The sequence below is a fragment of the Megalopta genalis genome, chromosome 12 (assembly GCF_051020955.1).
Source record: "Megalopta genalis isolate 19385.01 chromosome 12, iyMegGena1_principal, whole genome shotgun sequence".
Taxonomy (NCBI): domain Eukaryota; kingdom Metazoa; phylum Arthropoda; class Insecta; order Hymenoptera; family Halictidae; genus Megalopta; species Megalopta genalis.
Genome location: NC_135024.1, coordinates 9,047,887 through 9,065,698, shown reverse-complemented (window position 1 = coordinate 9,065,698; position 17,812 = coordinate 9,047,887). Strand labels below are relative to the sequence as shown.

Genomic DNA, 17,812 nt, shown 5'->3' with positions numbered 1-17,812 from the left:
TCTTCGAAGTAGCTTCCGGTGTGCTGTACTTAATTTCCTCATCAAATCAGCAACATTTATAAAAACAAATGCAATGAAGTATGTATCTATTACATGTTATATTTCATACAATATAAATCTTTTCATATGAATACAAAATTTGTATTATATTTATAAAAGTTCAGAACTTGATAACATTAAAATACTAAATTCGCGACACTTTCATAGATAAACTTTCGAAATATAAGTGAAAATAAATAAAAAATGTAACAACGTGTAATAATTAGGACTTTAAAATACATTGTACATGTGAAACAATTTATATTAGAATGTATGTTTTCAAAAATGTACGTACAGTGAGATAGTCGGTCTTCCACACTTATATGTATGTGTACATGTACATATATTGCATGAATAGATGTGCATTCGAATTTTGAGAAGATTTACATTATAAGAAAAATAATGTCATTAATATTAAATAGTTTCCAGTTAGCTGGCTCAATTTTCCGAAACAGTTTAACAAAAAAAGTAAGAACAAATAGAATAATCACATTAAATTCGTTATAATCTTATAAATTGTTTTTCTAGGTTATACCTGTAAGATCTTTGCATTCTTCGTTTGTACTATTCGACGAAGAAAAAGCTGACGAAGAGCATAGTTCTCTATCAAAAGATCGAAGTCAAATAATTCCAGTCGAAACAAGTATAGAATATTTACAAAGCAAGGGTAATTTTCTTTAAATCATATGAAATTGCACATTTCAAATGTATTTATAAAAATATTATTTTAGCATATAAGCAAACCTACCAAAATTTCCCTGTTTGGAAGTTTTATAGACGAAACTTTAAGGGACAATTGCCACCGCGAAAGACACGAAGAACTTGTATTGTAAGCACTTGTTAAATTCAATTAAAATTAATAATAGTTTTTTTACCTTATGTTCTACATCTTTCTTTCAGAGGAATAGTGTAATTTCTACTAGTAGTCCTTGTCCAATATGCAGAGATGAATACCTGATAGTTGATTATCGTAATGTTGAGTTGTTGAAACAATTTATTTGTGAACATAGTGGAGAGATCATATGTTACACGTAAGTTTCTATTTCTTATGATTTGATGAAATATAGAACACTTACATGTATATTTTATTTATTTTTCGTTTTTATTAAATCAGGAAAACTGGTCTGTGCCAGAATGCTCACAACAAACTGCTAGTTGCTATACTTAAAGCAAAGGACTACGGATTGCTTACATTTGGTGTTCCATTCAAATATTATAATTACTATGAGTGGAAACATGAAAAATAAACTTGTTGGACACATTATATTTTAAGAGTTATAGTATGATGGGTGAAAGAGAAATAAATTGTACATTTTTAATAATAGGAGGAGGTATTGCTGGGGTTTCTTGTGCTGAAGGTATAGGCTTTCTTTCTCCCAAGGAAGATACTGTTTTAATTACAGCTAGCCCTTTGATAAAAGCAGTTACAAATGTAGTCCCTCTTGGTAAAACACTAATGCAATTTAATGTGGAAGAAAAGGACGCAACATCTCTAACAAAAGCAAATGATTCAATACAAATTATTCATGATTTTGCTGTAAAAGTTAATACAATAAATAAATGTGTGCTCACAAAAAATGGGAGAATCATAACTTACAAAAAGCTATGCCTTTGCAACGGTGCTAGACCAAGACTTATAGCACAGAATAACGATTTTATTTTAGGAATTCGGGATACTGAATCAGTTGTTCAATTTTCTCAAAGAATTAAGAATTCACGAAAAATAGTAATAGTCGGAAATGGTGGTATTGCCACTGAGATTGCACATGAGATTGATGATATTGAAATAATATGGGTAATCAAAGATAAGCATATTTCTGCAACATTTGTTGATCCTGGAGCTGCGGAATTTTTCATGGATAAAGTGCACAGAACGAATGCAGATTCAAACATTCGGGCGAGCACTATAACTAAGACAATGAGATACACAATATCTGATACAAAACTTGTAAAAGATGGACCAGCTTTAGGACCAAACTGGCATAATAATATTGAAATAAAAGGTACTGCCTTCAAATCTGCAAAAATACAAGTTGAATACGAATGTGAAATAGTAAAAATTCTTAATGACTCGGAGAAAAAAGAATTTGATCCTTCAGAGGAGTGGCCTGTGTATGTTGAATTAACAAATGGAAAAATTATTGGGTGTGATTTTATTGTGTCAGCGACAGGTGTAATACCAAACTCCAATATAGAGGGTTTAGAGGGACTCAAGAAAGGAGATGATGGAGGAATATTAGTAGATTGGAAACTAGAAACCTCAGAGCAACATATATATGCTGCAGGAGATGTATGCAGTGCAGACTGGGAATTAGCAAAGCATTGGTTCCAGATGAGACTGTGGACGCAGGCTCTTCAAATGGGACGTTATGCAGCAAAATCTATGGTTTCTGCTTTGAAAAATGAAGATTTTTTGCAAGATTTTTGTTTTGAACTTTTCACTCATGTAACAAAATTTTTTGGCTACAAAGTTGTTTTGCTTGGTCTGTATAATGGTCAAAAACTAAACAATAAGTACGAAATTCTATTGCGTATGACTAAAGGGAATGAATACATAAAACTAATACTAGAAAATGGCAAAATGCAAGGAGCAGTGTTGATTGGAGACACTGACTTGGAAGAAATGTGTGAGAACTTAATATTAAATCAATTGGATATAAGTAGTTATGGCGAAGACTTATTAAATCCTGATATTGATATCGAAGATTATTTCGATTAACTGTACCTTTGAGTTGGCTTTAGTGAAATTATATTGCTGTCATATTTCCATAGCCCTGTGAAATCAGTAATGCACTAAATAATGTGTGAACTATATCTTGCATGTGTGTACATGTTACAGATTTTTTTTATTATTGTGCAATTATTATACAAAGTATACAAAAACTAACTATATAAAAATATAAAGAAATAATTAATGTAATTTGTAACGTTAGAAATATCACTCTATATCTTATATTAGACAATAGAAAGTCTTTCCTATAGGTAAATATACAAGTTATCGAAAATAAAATGGTGCGATTCATTTTCAATTGCGTTGTCTTTTTAGAATTATTTAACGTCTCAACTAGCTTGTACAGCTTCTACGTTATTATAAATTTTCCATCCATGTAAGGGTATTCACAGAGCTGATCCAATTTTTTTTAGAAATGATACCCTCTAAAAATCCAACTAATCTAAGTATTATCCCTTATTAAACTAGTTTAGTTCTTTTGTTAATTTATCATCGAATTTCACATTTTCTTGGATTATTTTATCGAACACTCTATTATTATTGAGTAAAGTAGACCGTGTTGAAGAATCAACAGACTTAGTGTAATCCTTATGAGAATCTTGAAAAGGAGTCACATTTAAATTATGGGACTTTTCAAGTAGTACAGGACTATCACAATTTTGTCTGTAATTTGTACTTTCCTTTGTATGTTCATATATAACTTGGGGTTCTAATACTTTACGCAAAGTGTCAATATTACTCTGTATAATGTCAAGAGATTCCGCAACCATTTGATTTTCGTAATTTTTCGCGCATAATCTTCGTAAAGATTTTGCAGCAAGCTCCATTTGTACAAGACAGCCGTCTATACTCTCCTGTTCTTTAGTATCGTCTAACGTCTGATTGTCGACTATAGCACCGATTACTGTTGTGTCCATAGAAAATTGCTGCAAGCTTTCATTCAAGTGTTTTTTCACAGGTGTCATGTTAATAGATATTCGACTACTGTTCAAGGAATCTTCAAAAGTTTCTGTATTCTCGTACTGTTCCCAAGTCCCATCCAATGTTGTGCACAATTCTTTGATGGAGTCCTCTATATCGTAATCTCGCAATCGATGAACCCAATCTAAAAATTTCATTGGCTCCCATAGCGTTTCTTTCATGCAGTCTTTGTTACGTATACGAATCACTGGTCTGAGACTCTTATTTACAATTACTTGTTGTTGATCGAATTCCTACAATAGAATAATCGATTTGAGCATTTTAATCTCCAATTATTTTCATGCATATTGATGTATTATTTTGTTTAACAAATGTATTATATTAATGAATACATACGTAATTTAGTCCGACTTCTTTACATCGCTCGGTAGCTTCTCTCACCAGTAGCTGCATTTCGTGGAGAGTTATACCACCACCATTGATAGCTTCGGTACTCGCTGTCATCTTAAGAGCGTACTCTGCATCTGCTGTTTTCTCGCTCAATATATTCTCCAATTCTTCCAAAAAATTGGACTTATATGGCGCAACAGTAACTTTCTTTTGCTCAGATTGTATCAGTTTTAATCTATTACTTATTTCAACTTCGTTTGCAAGCAACTCTTTCTCTAGTTCCAGTTCCTTCTTTTTCTTATGAATCTGTTGTAATGCTAGCTTTTGTTCTTCAACCGTAGAATCAAGCATTTCAATCTTGCGTTCATAAGATTGTTTTTGCGATCCTAATTGTAATTCGACTTCACGTTTAGCATACTCTAATTCCTTGATAGCTTTTTGTTTGCTTTCCTCAAGTTCAGCTCTTAATCTTTAAATACGTGTGTATTAAATAATGTATTAAATAATAATAAGTGTGTATTAAATATTTAAATATGGAAGTAGTCAATTGAGTACAAATTTTTTGAAAGTTGCCAAAAACACTTACTTTTCCTCTTGCACTTTAAGAATTTCTTGGTATGCAAATTCATAGTCTACGGCTAGAGCGGAGATTTGAATGTTGCTATGTGCATCATGAGGATTTGAGACTTTGAAGTAATGATTGCCGCCTATGACCAAACGATCACCATGTTTGAGCATTACTTTGCCAGTTACAATCTGCGAAGGAACAATTTTAGGATCAGTTTTGATTTATTGTTTGTATAAATTAGCATATATTACGTTATACCTGTCCATTGACATAGGTGTCCCCATCCATTTCTGTGCACAGTAGAAGTTTCCCGTTACTGTTCTGAATGGAGCTGTTAAATATGTAGAAAACGATTAAATTAGAAATGCGCAAGATAAAGTATTAAAATAATAAATATTAATAGAAGATATATATGTATAACAGAAATTCTTGGTTGCGTGCACATTTCTTGGGAATCTTATGAACACAGTATTGTGATCACAATCGCTCATGAAAGTACCTCATCAACCGATGAAAACAAAAAGAATATGATTAAGCTTGGAGAAAAGGGTGTTATGTAGAAGAACATCCGACGATCTTAGCAAAATTACAATTTATTCAATGTTATGCTCAGGATCGCTGTTAGAAGAATGTTATATTAACAAAATGGATAGGGAACATGCAACTGTGATAGAGAAGTAGACAAGACAGAACAACAGTGAAGAATATGAACTCCAGCACCAGAACTCAGGATACAACCAACCAATGAAGTATGCAAAATGTATCAAACAGAAAGAAAAACGAGAATACATGGAAAAAATAGAATAAGTCCAATGATCTTTGCATCCTATTCAACTGGCAGAATGTGTACGTCCTGCAACTAACCAGTGCAGAGGCTTAACCAAGGGCCCATCCAACACGATATCCAAATTTTTGGGGGACCCATCGGCTCTAGAATTTTTGCCGATGCGAACCAATCCAGGAGGAATTAGGTACAAGAGCGTACCAGACAACATAGGATCAGCTGCAAGATTGATCAAACAAGGCTGTTTGTCCTTTTCTTGAAAATCGATCTCGATGGCGATCCCACAGCGACGTAAATACTTTAATTCAGAATTTTTCCTCTGCTCCGTCTCCTGCAGCTTTTTTGACCACGTCCTGTAATTACAGATATCTAAATTCCACTTCTTTTCATCCATAATTTGTTATTTCTCAGCGACCAGCTGCTCCGAGATTTCGTGTGCCATTCCATACTCTTTGAAAAACATCTAATTGTTAGTGTTAATTTATAAATTGCATTACTAAAATATTATTCCGCAGTTTTAATTATGAATTTTTATAATCGGGGCCAAAAGAATTATAGTGATATGAGAAACCAATATAATGTTTTACTATTTCTTGCGTGTAAGTCACATTGTCTATGGAAATAATAGAAAACACATACAGTTTAGCATTATGTAAATGCAAAGAAAATATGTAGAATACAAAAGAGCTTGAATTGCAAATAACTTCAAAATAAAATATAAGATAGTAAAAGAAGAATAATGTGTGTATGCATATTTCTACTTGTCTTTTGCTACTCGCTGTTACTTCGGAAAATTTTTACCTTGTATAAAGGTTCTCTAGTAATAGATTGATCAAATTAGAAAGAAGAGAGGTAGTTGGATGATTATTCCGATTAGCTTACATTTGAGTGGTCATAAGTTGTTCCTCGGTTTTTTTTAGCTGGCCCTTCAATTTATCGATCTCTTGTTGCTTCTGCTTGACCTCGTCATTATTATTGCTGTTGAGTTCAATGGAATCAAGAAGTCTTCGGGGACAAATTCCTAGTTGCTTTTCATATCCTTCGCGAACGCCGCGCAATCGTTGTACTTCCGCTTTCAGCTCGCTGAAAAGAAACACATTTATCGTAATGAAACGAAATAAGGGTCATTAACATAGTTATATCCGTTAACAATCATTAGGTTATATATGCAGCGACATCACGAATGTGCATTCTTTTGTTTTGCCGTTTCAAGCTGGGAATGACGGTCTACTGAGGCTACTTCCGGTCTCATCAATATGAAGATCAAATAATGGTTAACAAAATAAAACATCCACTGCCTGTTAAATATCGACACATTGTACATCATTTGAATGGCGCTTTATCAGTAACTACATATCAGGATTATATTTACTATTTACTCTGTGAAGACTAAGCACCGATATTAAGAAACTTATCTATGTACGCTGCCGTTTATCTATCTTACTTTTACGAGAAATATCTTCACGTAATTAAAAATGATTTCTTGATACCAGGAAGGCTTAAATAAATATCATTTTTCTATGATTAGACGAGGTAAATAACATATTTTTAATAGTCCGTAACTAATAAGAAATTTCTCAGCAGAAGAAATAAATTCTCTTTTTTACTCCGATGTTCTTATAAAACAATTTACGTTTGTATCGAAGTCTTAAGAATGATAATAATTATCTACTTCATTTTCTTACTTGAGAATCTAATCTACAAGTAAGATTGGATCTAATCTAGGGTACTGTTCTCTCGATCAAGCAGAACACATTAATAACGTAATTACCGTATTAATTTTTCATGTGGATCCTCATTGATTCGTATTCGATTGACAATGGCTCGTGCCTGACAAGCATAGCGAAGGGTTGCCAATGTTTCTTCCACGTGAATATTAACCGGTGACACTGTTCCCAGCATAGCCGTCCTCGAGTTTCCGCCGAGGCTCTCCTGAGAATTTCAAAAAGAATTTTTCCACTGTGAAATACAGCTCATAAAAAAATAATAGCGCCAGATAATAGACTTCGTTTAAGCAAAAAATGCAGCACTTTCGAATATAAAAATCGTGTCGAGGTCATCAAAATACGCGTGGTAGTCGAAGAATGGTATTGTTCGAGAGACTTCAATGCCCGGTCGAGCTGCTCAATGCATTTTCGAATGCATACGAGCAATGTATCATCGTGATCAACGGGTAAACAAGGCAAGATAAAAATTAACGCCTCTAAGCGCTGTCATAACACGATTACGATTATGATTAACAACGAGACTGCTGAGCGACCTTTAAAAATTGTTTACTCGTTATCGGTTAACAGAACAATGAACTGTGAGCATCGTAGACAATGGCACGATCGATTACAGATTACTAATAATTAATTGTTGTTCGTTGACCCGTTCCATCGAACAGTTTCGATAGCGACGATAGGCCTTGTCGCTGATTAATCTGACACAACAATCATTTTTTCGGTGTAATTTAACAATGCACGGGGTCTTGCACTTCAATTATAATGACTCAGGATGCTTTATCTGTTGTAATCTCAATGACGTTACGCATAAATAATCATTATCAGACGATAACAAGTTGAGCCTCGGGAAGAATGATTGCAGTCTAATCTTTCGAGTGCTGTTTCGCTTTGTGATCAATCACACCTTGGCATATCTTTTTTAGCGTTTATCCTGATATTACCAAGAGAACCCTGATAAGACCACAAATAAAACGCAGAGAGTTTCTCTTTTGTGCAAACTCGCGAATCTCACCGTTATATACTTATTCAACAATGAAAAATGAAACGTCGTCGATCATTAACGTCCGACCGCGTCAGTATCACGTTCAAGTACATACTTTTCTTATCGTCAATTAACGAGATCGCTTACTGATTTTCAATTGGAATATAATCTTTTCGTTTGGATATTCATCTCCCGGTTACAATGAGGTATCATGATCGAGGGTCCGAGGACACCTCTATTCCGGATGAACATGTATTTTAGCAGCTTTCAAGTTGGATTATCTGATACCTTATCGTCGCGAATGTATTATGCTAAAAACGCAAACAAATAATCGATTTACATGGTCGAAAGGCCATGTCTTGTATTGCATAGATATGGAATAACTAGAAAAACTTTCCTATAGACAATACCAAGCAAACTTATTTTTCATTATATTGTCAAATTTCGCGACGTTATCAGCAACATGATCCTCCTATTTATCAGCCTCGTTATTGTAATTCAGCTTGAAAGCGGAATTTTTATGATCCGCCGACGCAATAAATCTTTCGAAGAACAATGTGTGTTCGGCGGTTCAAGGTTATCCGGGAGTTAAGTTAACCACCTGCTTTTCGTTGATTTCGTTGTACATGAAAAGTAATCGCAACCTTGTCTAGCGCGATACTGCGTCAAGGGAGTCGATAAATTATCACTGAACTTGCACTTAAACGTATAACAGTTATCGGACTAAGATTCCCGAGATACGTGTTTACATCGCAAAGCGTCTCTCTCGCGAACAAACAGCTCTTAGATCTTGTTGTTAATAATAGCTTCGAAAATAGCTATTTGTATGAGGTCGACAGCATTCGTTATAGAGGAAAACACATATACATCCGGAATACAACAGAAACGCAGAATAATGTGTTTCGAATCGCTGAAACAACGATTCCGAACGTGGAATGTTGACATAGACTGTCAGAAGAGTGCTCCGGTGGACATTTTTACATGCTTATGCGAAAACGCACGATTGTACGTTGACTCATGAAAACACGTAAAAAATTGTTTTTCTTATTCCCGGCTAGATTATAATCATCAAGTGCTAAATAAAGAATGGAAATTATTATATTTCATGAAGTGTCACATGCTGTATGTGCATCCGATTCTATTTGTATCACACCGATCGTATGCATATGAGACCATGAGTCATTATCTTGAACTATACTGCAAAAACTAGTATTGAGAAAAAATCGATGTTGTCTTCGCGGTATTTCAACATTACGACACCGTCTACGCAATAAACATTCTTTTACAATAAAAATCACATTTTTCATACCGTTTGTTGGCTGACTGGAATTTACAAAGCCGATTTTGACAATAGCCATTGGTCTATTTTGCATCTATCTATTAGCATATCGATATCTTTATTTCAATGCAAATGTTTCAATGCAACTATTGCCAAGACTATTTCACAATATATTCTACCGAAAGTTTCTTTTCAATATCTCCAACACAAGTAAAGTCTCGCAGTCAAAATTTTATATACAGGGTCCCTCAAAATTTCCAATTATTATGACGAGACATATTGTATTAGCCATCCTTTCCATCTATAGTTCTCTCAGAAAAGACAAATTGTAACCAACAATCGTGCCCCCTTTTACCATAATTATACAGACCGCGGGGCTGACCCTATGTCGCGGCAGGGTTAAATATCCTGATCGCGGCCGGCTAGAAAATCGCGAGCGATCGGCGACCGGATAGAAAATCGTGAGAAATCGAGAAAGATCGGCAACCGGCTAGACAACATTAAAAAGTCGTGGGTCAGGCGATATGTTTCGACAGAGGTATCGCGACGTTTAATCCGCGGCAGAGATAAGACGTATCGTGAAAAGGGAAAAGGCGAAGGTGAACCAGGAAAACGCATTTAGAAGTCGCAAAATCCGCGCCGCAATTCGCGAAGGTGATCGCCGTTGGAGTAGGGGGCGATGACAGACTGTTGCGGGGGCGCGAGGGACGACGGGGGAGGAAGTGGTGAGGCCGGTGGCCGACGTAGAGGGGCAGGCCACGACGCGACGGATAAACATTACATGCACAGCGTCCACGCACGTTCGTTTAGTTCAAAGGAAAACACCGTGGCGATTCGAGAGCAGGGACGCGTGAACGTCGCACTGCGTCAGAGACCGGCCGATTCCCTCGGAAAAGAGCAACATCACCAAACTGAATCTGGTTGTTTACCAATCAATTAACCTTGGTTGGATAACAGAAGAAGAAGAAGAAGAAGCGTCGCGTTCGCGGATCGATCTGTCAGTCAGCCCAACGAAATTGTCGCTTTAGAAAGGCGAGGTACAGCAACTTCGTCGACGTTTCAATTTCTGCACGCGAAGCAAAACGAGAACCAAAGCAGAGGATATCTGCTGTTCGAGATATAAAGCCGGTTAAAGCGCTACCAGCAGAAGATCAGTGACTCTCTCTCTCTCTCCCTCTCCTTATCTCTCTCTCTCTCGCTCTCTCTCTCTCTTTCTCTCTGAGTCTCTCAGTCTGTGAAGGTCCAGACACATCGAGGGTGACGACGCGTGTGAGATGCGCATAGATCCTTCGTGATAAGAGCAACAGATAGCCAAAGATCGAGCATGGATTTAGTCTATGTCCCGGAGGTCCTAAACTACGGGTTCCTCAGGAGCCAGCCGTACAGGGACTACGAGCAACCATGGAACACAAACTACTTTAACAATGGTACGTGTGTAAGTCTTGCTTTTACGTAGTAAACAGATATTGTGTGAGATCAGGATTCCTTTCATAGGGGGATCTACGAGATCCTTTGAAAGATCGGTTAATTTGTGCATCTGCGCATTTTGTTTTCACAATTTTTGCGATCAGAGGTCTAGTTGCTCGTCGGTTTACCTACAATGTCGTGGTAAACTCTGTTGCAGATAAGAGATCGTGCATTCGCAGCAAATGCACGTGTTGGTCTGCACAGGCTCTCTGGCATGCTCACATAAACGTTTTTTTTTTATCACGAGGACGTGTTCTGCTTGGCTGTTGCGTTACTGCGAAATTCATCCGAATAATAACGTGTAGCGATTCATCCTTGGATCCGCTTCGAAACGTCTATTAGATTTTGTAATTAATCCACTCGTGACCGACCAGCGAATAATTATAATTAGCGACACGTTTTCTCTGTGGAGAAGCGTAGCAATGTCATCGTATCGGACTTTCGGATTTTCACAATCCAAGGAGAGCCCAGTCTTATCAGAGTAATTATTTCGAACAGTGGTTAGGCTTTATAACGAATCTGTGACTGCATCCAGAGTTTTCTCGAACAGCCTTCGTACTCCGTTTTGGCATCGGCTACGAAGGCGACGAGCGTTTGCGACACATTCGACTTTCTTTTGTTGCATTTCGAGGCGACTCGAATTCTAAACTCTTTATTTAATTTTATGTAATCGTGACCCGAACTCATTTCTGTCGCTCTCGTGCTTCGTTCTGATATCGTTACGAAAACTTGAAAAAGAGGTTTGACTTATAGCTTGCTGTCAAAATTATTCACGAGGACTTGTTATGAATTATTCTGTTGAGGGAACTACGGATTCTCCGACGTGAAAGCACGCGCGAGTCTCGATCGCCGTTTACGGAACTGGATTCCCTCGGTTTTCCTTAACAGACGACTTGATCCTTCTGTAACGCTTAAAATGTTAACAGCGCGCGTGTACGAGTTGTAAAAAAAAATATCTACTTCTTTCATCAAAAAGTTCAAACTGATTGACCGTCTAGTACGATAATTCATATCTCCTAACTGCTCAGTCAAAAGTTCTGTGTTTGGAATCAGACGAAGATCCTCTGCTCATTGTACATTTCATTTCGGATTCAGTGAGTCATTATGTTACTTTACGATGGTAACGGTTGTAGAAATGTACGTCGATGAATTTCGTTTCCGGTCGCTTGCAGTCGCAATCAAAATGACGCCAAGCGAAATGACGCAGTACGTACATACAAATCCGATTGGTTCCACGAAGAAGCTGTTTCTCCTTCATTCATACGATCTTACTATTCATTAACGTTCACAAACAACGATAATCATAAAATTAAAATCCGAATAAAATACAACATAAACGATTTAATCATTTCTTCAACTAAACTATAATCTTATGCTTTTGTCAAGTATCGTGTGTTTTCCAGGAAGAAAAAGTTATACAACGCCTAATCGTGGACTTTCTTTTTCTTGAAAGATCTTTTTTTTTGTTGAATCAGTTCAACAATTAGCAAAGACAACAGCACGCTATCTTTTGAGACGTCATAAAGGCGTGTACTACGTTCTGATACAAAGTTCAGTAAGAATTATAAAGATATGCGCTCTAATCCATAATTCCGATTGATTCTTCGATTGGGTGTGTTCAACAGGTATTCCACATAGTTGACCCCGCCCTGCGGGTGAATTTATCGTCAACAAGGAACTAGTCGCATAAAGCCATATTTCTATGTTATTTATCACGCGTGAAGTCTAGAAATCGTGGTTCTCGAAATATCTCGTGCCCGCGCCGAATGCTCGCGAGTCGGCTTCTCGTTTTCGAATGAGATAAATTATTCGCACCGGGGATCGTTACATAAGTAGACGGGTCAGTAAACAAAACAGGACACGATACTCAAGACGTTAAAAAAACATATTTACGGTCGTTACGATTACGGTTTGCAGTCATCCCCGGGATATTTCGTAATGAAACATGTTAATGATCCTACAGACAGGCATTCCGTCGCAGATGTCTATGCTGCGTTTGTACGAGAGAGCCGCCTATCTATATTTGTATATGAAGCTAAAAGAATATGCGACTTGATCTATAAATACTTTTGTCACCGACGTGACATACTGCCAGTTAGTAAACAGGGCTAAGAATATCGTACGATAATGAGGCGTGGTGTATAAATCGCAATCACCTACTGGCGAGGATAAAAAAAAATTGCACGGTGTGCTGTGAAGTGAACATCTTCATTGAGTTCGCGATTAAAAATTGAACATGATTCGTTCAAACAATGATATACCAAGGTACAAGAATATTCGTCATGAATAGTCAATGAGATTTCTGGATTTCATGAAATCATACACATTCTGATATAAGGCTCGAAGAAAGTGGCACAATTTTATTAAGAAGAAAACGAGTAGCGGGTAACCCGTGTCAGATCAATTTGAGTTTTTTGCTTGAAGAATTTTTAAATCCGCTTTTGGACTCCAACAATGGACGTAAGAGTCTATTTCTAGTTGACCGATTTGCAAAATACGTCCTCGCGGCTATCCTATATTTATGGACTCTGTAACGATAACAGTTCAGAACGTGATAAGGAATTTCGTCTTTTCCATTTCATTTTTTAACACAACAAACAACCGCCAACACCGAAAATATTGCTCAGTGAACCGCCGATTCTTATCTCCTCGAATCTTTATCTGATGCATCAATTGTTCTCCCAATCATTCTTCGATTTAAGAGCAATAATATGTGTGTGTATTCCACACGTGAGTTAAAACGCTAGATGCGTACGTGCGATCCGTCACGTGAACGAAGGAACCTATGTGAGAGGCTTATTTTCAGCATGAACGTTCGATTTGTTTATCGAGCGAAATACTATATCTCTCTTTCGTTTCGCAATTGTATTATTCACAGCGATTGCTTGGCGTAGGTCAGGAATTTGGATCCAATTTTACCGCAAATGATTAAAATAAAATAGGGTAACAGGCCCGAATGAGTCGGACGTAAGGTCAAGAGGGACTTGACTTGGGTTGGCTACGTGTGTGAGAGCACGTCTGTTTCTAAAAATTGTCAGCGTAGCGCCGGTGACGAAACGTCTTCGATAAACTGTTAGCGCCTGTGCCATAATTCGGTAAAAACTGATATAGGTATAGATTGTTATTCTTCATGGTTCTCTTCTGTTTTGCAAGTTTTCTGTTGTGTACCCAACAATTCGCACACGTTTGCGTACGAAGTTGAATAAATATAGAACAGGTAAAACTGAGTCCAGAAAAATGGTAATTACGACAGAACGAAAAAATGACAATTTTTTTGGAGACAACGATTCCAATGGCAGGATTCGATTGTGTTCTAGGGCGATCGTCGCAGAATCATTGTCAGCGATTGCCGCAGCAGCAACATCACGAGCAGAAGCAACTGTCGAAAGAGAGCTGCCATTTATGCCGAGAGAGCAAAAGAAGAAGTCTCGCGGCTTACATAAGAGGCAAATCGCGGCGGGGCTCTTGCCAAGAAATCCACGAGGAAGAAGAAGAGCAGGATGTTAGGGAGGAGACTGAAAATACTGGTCAACAGTTGAAAGCGGGAAAAGGAGTCTCAAAAACACCCAATGAATCGAAAGAGACCAAGGAGACGCAATCATAGCTCGTGCTGTCTGCCCCATATAATTGCACGCCGCATAATTACGAAACAACTCGCTTAAATTTTCGTTGGTATTGATGAACTTTCGAAATAAGATACGTTGAAACGTATAAAACAGTAATAAGATTCAAAATCGTCCTTAACTTTCACAGATTTTGCTTGCCGAGGTATTTAGAGCTTTACATTGATCGTTACGCCATCGAAAACTAATTTATTCTCGGTCTTTTCATGCTTCGATAAGTTACGTTGCAAAAAGAAAGACAAATAAGGTTTATTATCTTATCCTGTGCATGTACGTAATACGCACGAACATGCATGAATTTTTTTTCTATTGAACTAGGTGTATACGATTAGTAATTTATCTCGTTTAGATTGTACATCAAATTGAAGAAGCTTTTCATAAGCATGAGATAAATTTTATACATTATCGAACGTTTTAATTTCTTCCAATACACCATCGAAATGATGGAAAGATTGAACATTATGATTCACTGTAGCAAATAATTGCATTTATATCGTAATCGTGAAGAAAGATGCTTATCTTTATTCATCAAAAGACAATGGATTTTTTAAATTGATGTACCTTTAAAAAAATTCTTTAACTAAGGAAATTAGTGTTAAGGGAATATTCAATGGAAGATTGAATAATCTATAAGACTGACTTCACACACGAAACTATATTCGAAAAAATATTATCTAGCGATAATAATATCGTAAATAGTTTGTAAATTGCCTTATTCTAGAAATATATTCTTTATAGAAATAATATAGAATGATGAAAAAATATTATTATCATAAAATTTACAGACTGTTAAAAAAGAAATAATGCTTTATTAATAAAAAAAAGAAAACATGCGCTAAAATAAACGATATTTTCTAGGCTTGCTTTAATGTTACTTACCTTCAGCAGCCATGTGAGTACCGACTCTCTGTATGGAACGAAACCTCGCTTGCGATTATTCGTGTTTTCAGCAAGAGATGCGATTACTTTCCCCAAGGTAAGCAGCGACTTGTTAATGGACACACCTTCCTATAAAATGCAATTAATTATATAGATAAATTATTACAAAATATACATCAAAATATAATATGACGAACCTTCAGTCTTTCGCCACTGGCACAAGTTTGACTCAGTCTCTCACTGCCTGCCAAATCCACTAAATTAATTTTACTGCGACGGCTAGGATCAATGTGTTCCTTATTTAATTGACTACTGACTTGTGTTTGCGTTAATATAATACTAAATATACTATGCGATCTTGAGCTCTTCTCATTCATTCCTGTTGCTGCTGTAGCTCGTTGAGAATTGCCCACTTTAATCCAAGTCTAAAGTATACGTATTCGTAAGTATACATATGAATAACTAAACAGTTGTTTAAGCAATGAATACGTTCCACAGTTATACAAATTCAATTATATAATTCAAACTTTTCAATTAAGTCAATTGCTAATTATTATAGTCATGAATATAATTTACGTACAATGTAATCAAATTACAAGATAATTGTAATTTATAGAGTAATTCAACTGTATTTTGGTACATCTGTAATATGGTTTTATAATACATGTTACAAGTACGACTATACCTGCAAGTCTTGATAATTTTGTACACAATGCTGACTCAAATCAACAATATATGGACCATAAACTGGATGTTCTCGAACTTTGAGGGGAGCTCTTTTCACTCCATTATTAACGTTCGTCAAAAGATCGTGTATCTTCTCGTTATAAATTTCAAAATAACTAATTTCTACCGTCGTTGTGGTATTTATATTTATAGGTATCCTGGAGAATATTTCTTGACAGAATCTTGGAATAATACCAGTTGCTTTGTCAAGCACTGTTGCATTTGCTTGAGGAGATTCTTGACCCATCATACTATAACTTTTACCAGACCCTGTTTGTCCATAAGCAAACAAACAAACATTATATCCCTCAAAAGCATTCTGTATTAATGGTAGAACCATATTTGTGAACACAGTTTCTTGACTAGCATGACCAGTCCTGTTTGGATCTTCGTATGATATAAAACAGTGATCATACGTGAAAGTGTGCTGAATGGATTCACAATTGACAGTGATATTCTGGCCATTCACATTCATAACTGATGCAATTTTTGAGTCACTTAGTTCTCTATATTAATAAAATGAAAAACGTTATATTCAAACATAGCATTCTTTTAAAATTTTTCTAACAACACAGTTTTTTAACTTACTTTGCATTTAATGGTCTAATACGTATACCCACAATCAAGTTACTATTTTCTCCTTCGAATACTGTTTGGTCTTCTATACAAACTTCATTTGATTTAGCACATGGTGTTTCCACCTGGACTATACTAAAACAGTCAGGTGTTGCTTCAGATAAAATATCATCACTGAAATAACGTTTTACAGGTGTCTTGTTCACAGGTGGAATATTTATTTTTGTATTAATTGCAGCAGTGCGTGCTTTATATTGCTTAGGAGTACAGAAATGCACTGTCGGTGTCTTGTCACTTAGAGAAGTTATTGATGGCACATTTGTAATTTTACATTGGTTATTGGATAAAATATTTTCTGGAAATAAGACTTGTTTCCTTTGAAATGTATTTATAGTCTTTGAATGAGTGAGATTTGAACTAGAAGGTGTGTTTATTAATTTCGTATTCTCCACTAACTCATTATTAAAAAATATTTTATGTTTCTCAAGTTTCAGACATTTATTTTCACGTTGATTTTGGATTCCTTTACAAGGTGTGTCACATATTTCAGAACACGTCTTCTCCCTAAAAAATGACAATAGTCATCAATAGACAATTATTATCTATATACAATGTATATAATAAATATGTATAAAGTAAACAATAAACAGAAAATAAGTTCTACACTTACATTTTGTTCAAAGAATTTGTATTTTCCTTGTCAAAATTAATTGGCGCACTCGAGAAAATGGCATCGCAAAATCCATGCCTCACAGTTTTCGAGGTATTATTATGTGCCATCACGTGTAAGATGTTCTTAAATAAGACATTTATGATTTATGCATTCAGAATTTTGTTTCCAGCAATCTAACCTTATTAAAGCCCGCCGCGCCGTTTGACAGATGATGTACGCAGTACGCAGGCAGTTAAGTTACTTACCTGTATGTATTTATTTCAACCAATCGCAATTTTAGACATTGTATTGAGTAACTTTTACATTGCGACAATTTTTTTTATCTATACAATTATATTTATATTAATTTATATATCGCAGATGCATCTTTCTATTAAACGAACACTATTTTTAAATTAGCGATTACACATAATTTTTAGTCTCAACGATCTCTCAAATTTGAAATTCATT

At 35.9% G+C, this 17,812-nt stretch overlaps 4 protein-coding genes across 5 annotated transcripts; 3 read left to right on the top strand and 1 right to left on the bottom strand.

Moving 5' to 3' along the window:
* Positions 1-107: 107 nt before the first annotated feature.
* On the top strand, positions 108-1,363 carry mRpS18B (mitochondrial ribosomal protein S18B). Its single transcript, XM_033470088.2, has 5 exons — positions 108-507; positions 568-706; positions 771-868; positions 940-1,070; positions 1,154-1,363. The coding sequence occupies exons 1-5, from the start codon at positions 442-444 to the stop codon at positions 1,284-1,286; spliced, it is 567 nt and encodes a 188-aa protein (XP_033325979.2). The 5' UTR covers positions 108-441; the 3' UTR covers positions 1,287-1,363.
* On the top strand, positions 1,322-3,068 carry Pyroxd1 (pyridine nucleotide-disulfide oxidoreductase domain 1). Its single transcript, XM_076525624.1, has one exon. The coding sequence runs from the start codon at positions 1,322-1,324 to the stop codon at positions 2,756-2,758; it is 1,437 nt and encodes a 478-aa protein (XP_076381739.1). The 3' UTR covers positions 2,759-3,068.
* neb (kinesin family member nebbish) lies at positions 2,867-17,743 on the bottom strand. Of its 2 annotated transcripts, none has more exons than XM_033470085.2 (13): positions 17,608-17,743; positions 17,360-17,484; positions 16,702-17,253; positions 16,073-16,619; positions 15,585-15,812; positions 15,388-15,516; positions 7,205-7,365; positions 6,316-6,516; positions 5,514-5,786; positions 4,908-4,980; positions 4,668-4,837; positions 4,088-4,550; positions 2,867-3,984 (listed from the first exon to the last, which is right to left on the bottom strand). In XM_033470085.2, the coding sequence occupies exons 2-13, from the start codon at positions 17,467-17,469 to the stop codon at positions 3,235-3,237; spliced, it is 3,657 nt and encodes a 1,218-aa protein (XP_033325976.2). In that variant the 5' UTR covers positions 17,470-17,484; positions 17,608-17,743; the 3' UTR covers positions 2,867-3,234. The 2 variants fall into 2 exon arrangements, with proteins under 2 accessions (XP_033325976.2, XP_033325977.2); XM_033470086.2 differs by having other exon boundaries at positions 17,541-17,725.
* LOC117220277 (uncharacterized) lies at positions 10,195-15,367 on the top strand. Its single transcript, XM_033470098.2, has 2 exons — positions 10,195-10,845; positions 14,203-15,367. Exons 1-2 carry the CDS (start codon positions 10,743-10,745, stop codon positions 14,487-14,489), a joined length of 390 nt encoding a protein of 129 aa, XP_033325989.1. The 5' UTR covers positions 10,195-10,742; the 3' UTR covers positions 14,490-15,367.
* Positions 17,744-17,812: the final 69 nt, after the last annotated feature.

What these genes read in the sequence shown, in the direction of transcription:
- Pyroxd1 (XM_076525624.1), top strand. Translation starts at nt 1,322, where the DNA reads ATGATGGGTGAAAGAGAAATAAATTGTACATTTTTAATAATAGGAGGA.
- LOC117220277 (XM_033470098.2), top strand. Translation starts at nt 10,743, where the DNA reads ATGGATTTAGTCTATGTCCCGGAGGTCCTAAACTACGGGTTCCTCAGG. An exon ending in CACAAACTACTTTAACAATG is followed by an intron (nt 10,846 to 14,202) that starts GTACGTGTGTAA and finishes ATTGTGTTCTAG; the next exon opens with GGCGATCGTCGCAGAATCAT.
- mRpS18B (XM_033470088.2), top strand. Translation starts at nt 442, where the DNA reads ATGTCATTAATATTAAATAGTTTCCAGTTAGCTGGCTCAATTTTCCGA. An exon ending in GAAACAGTTTAACAAAAAAA is followed by an intron (nt 508 to 567) that starts GTAAGAACAAAT and finishes TTGTTTTTCTAG; the next exon opens with GTTATACCTGTAAGATCTTT. An exon ending in AGAATATTTACAAAGCAAGG is followed by an intron (nt 707 to 770) that starts GTAATTTTCTTT and finishes ATATTATTTTAG; the next exon opens with CATATAAGCAAACCTACCAA.
- neb (XM_033470085.2), bottom strand. Translation starts at nt 17,469, where the DNA reads ATGGCACATAATAATACCTCGAAAACTGTGAGGCATGGATTTTGCGAT. An exon ending in TTGGTTAAGCCTCTGCACTG is followed by an intron (nt 4,981 to 5,513) that starts GTTAGTTGCAGG and finishes CATATTTAACAG; the next exon opens with CTCCATTCAGAACAGTAACG. An exon ending in AAGAAGTCGGACTAAATTAC is followed by an intron (nt 3,985 to 4,087) that starts GTATGTATTCAT and finishes ATTCTATTGTAG; the next exon opens with GAATTCGATCAACAACAAGT.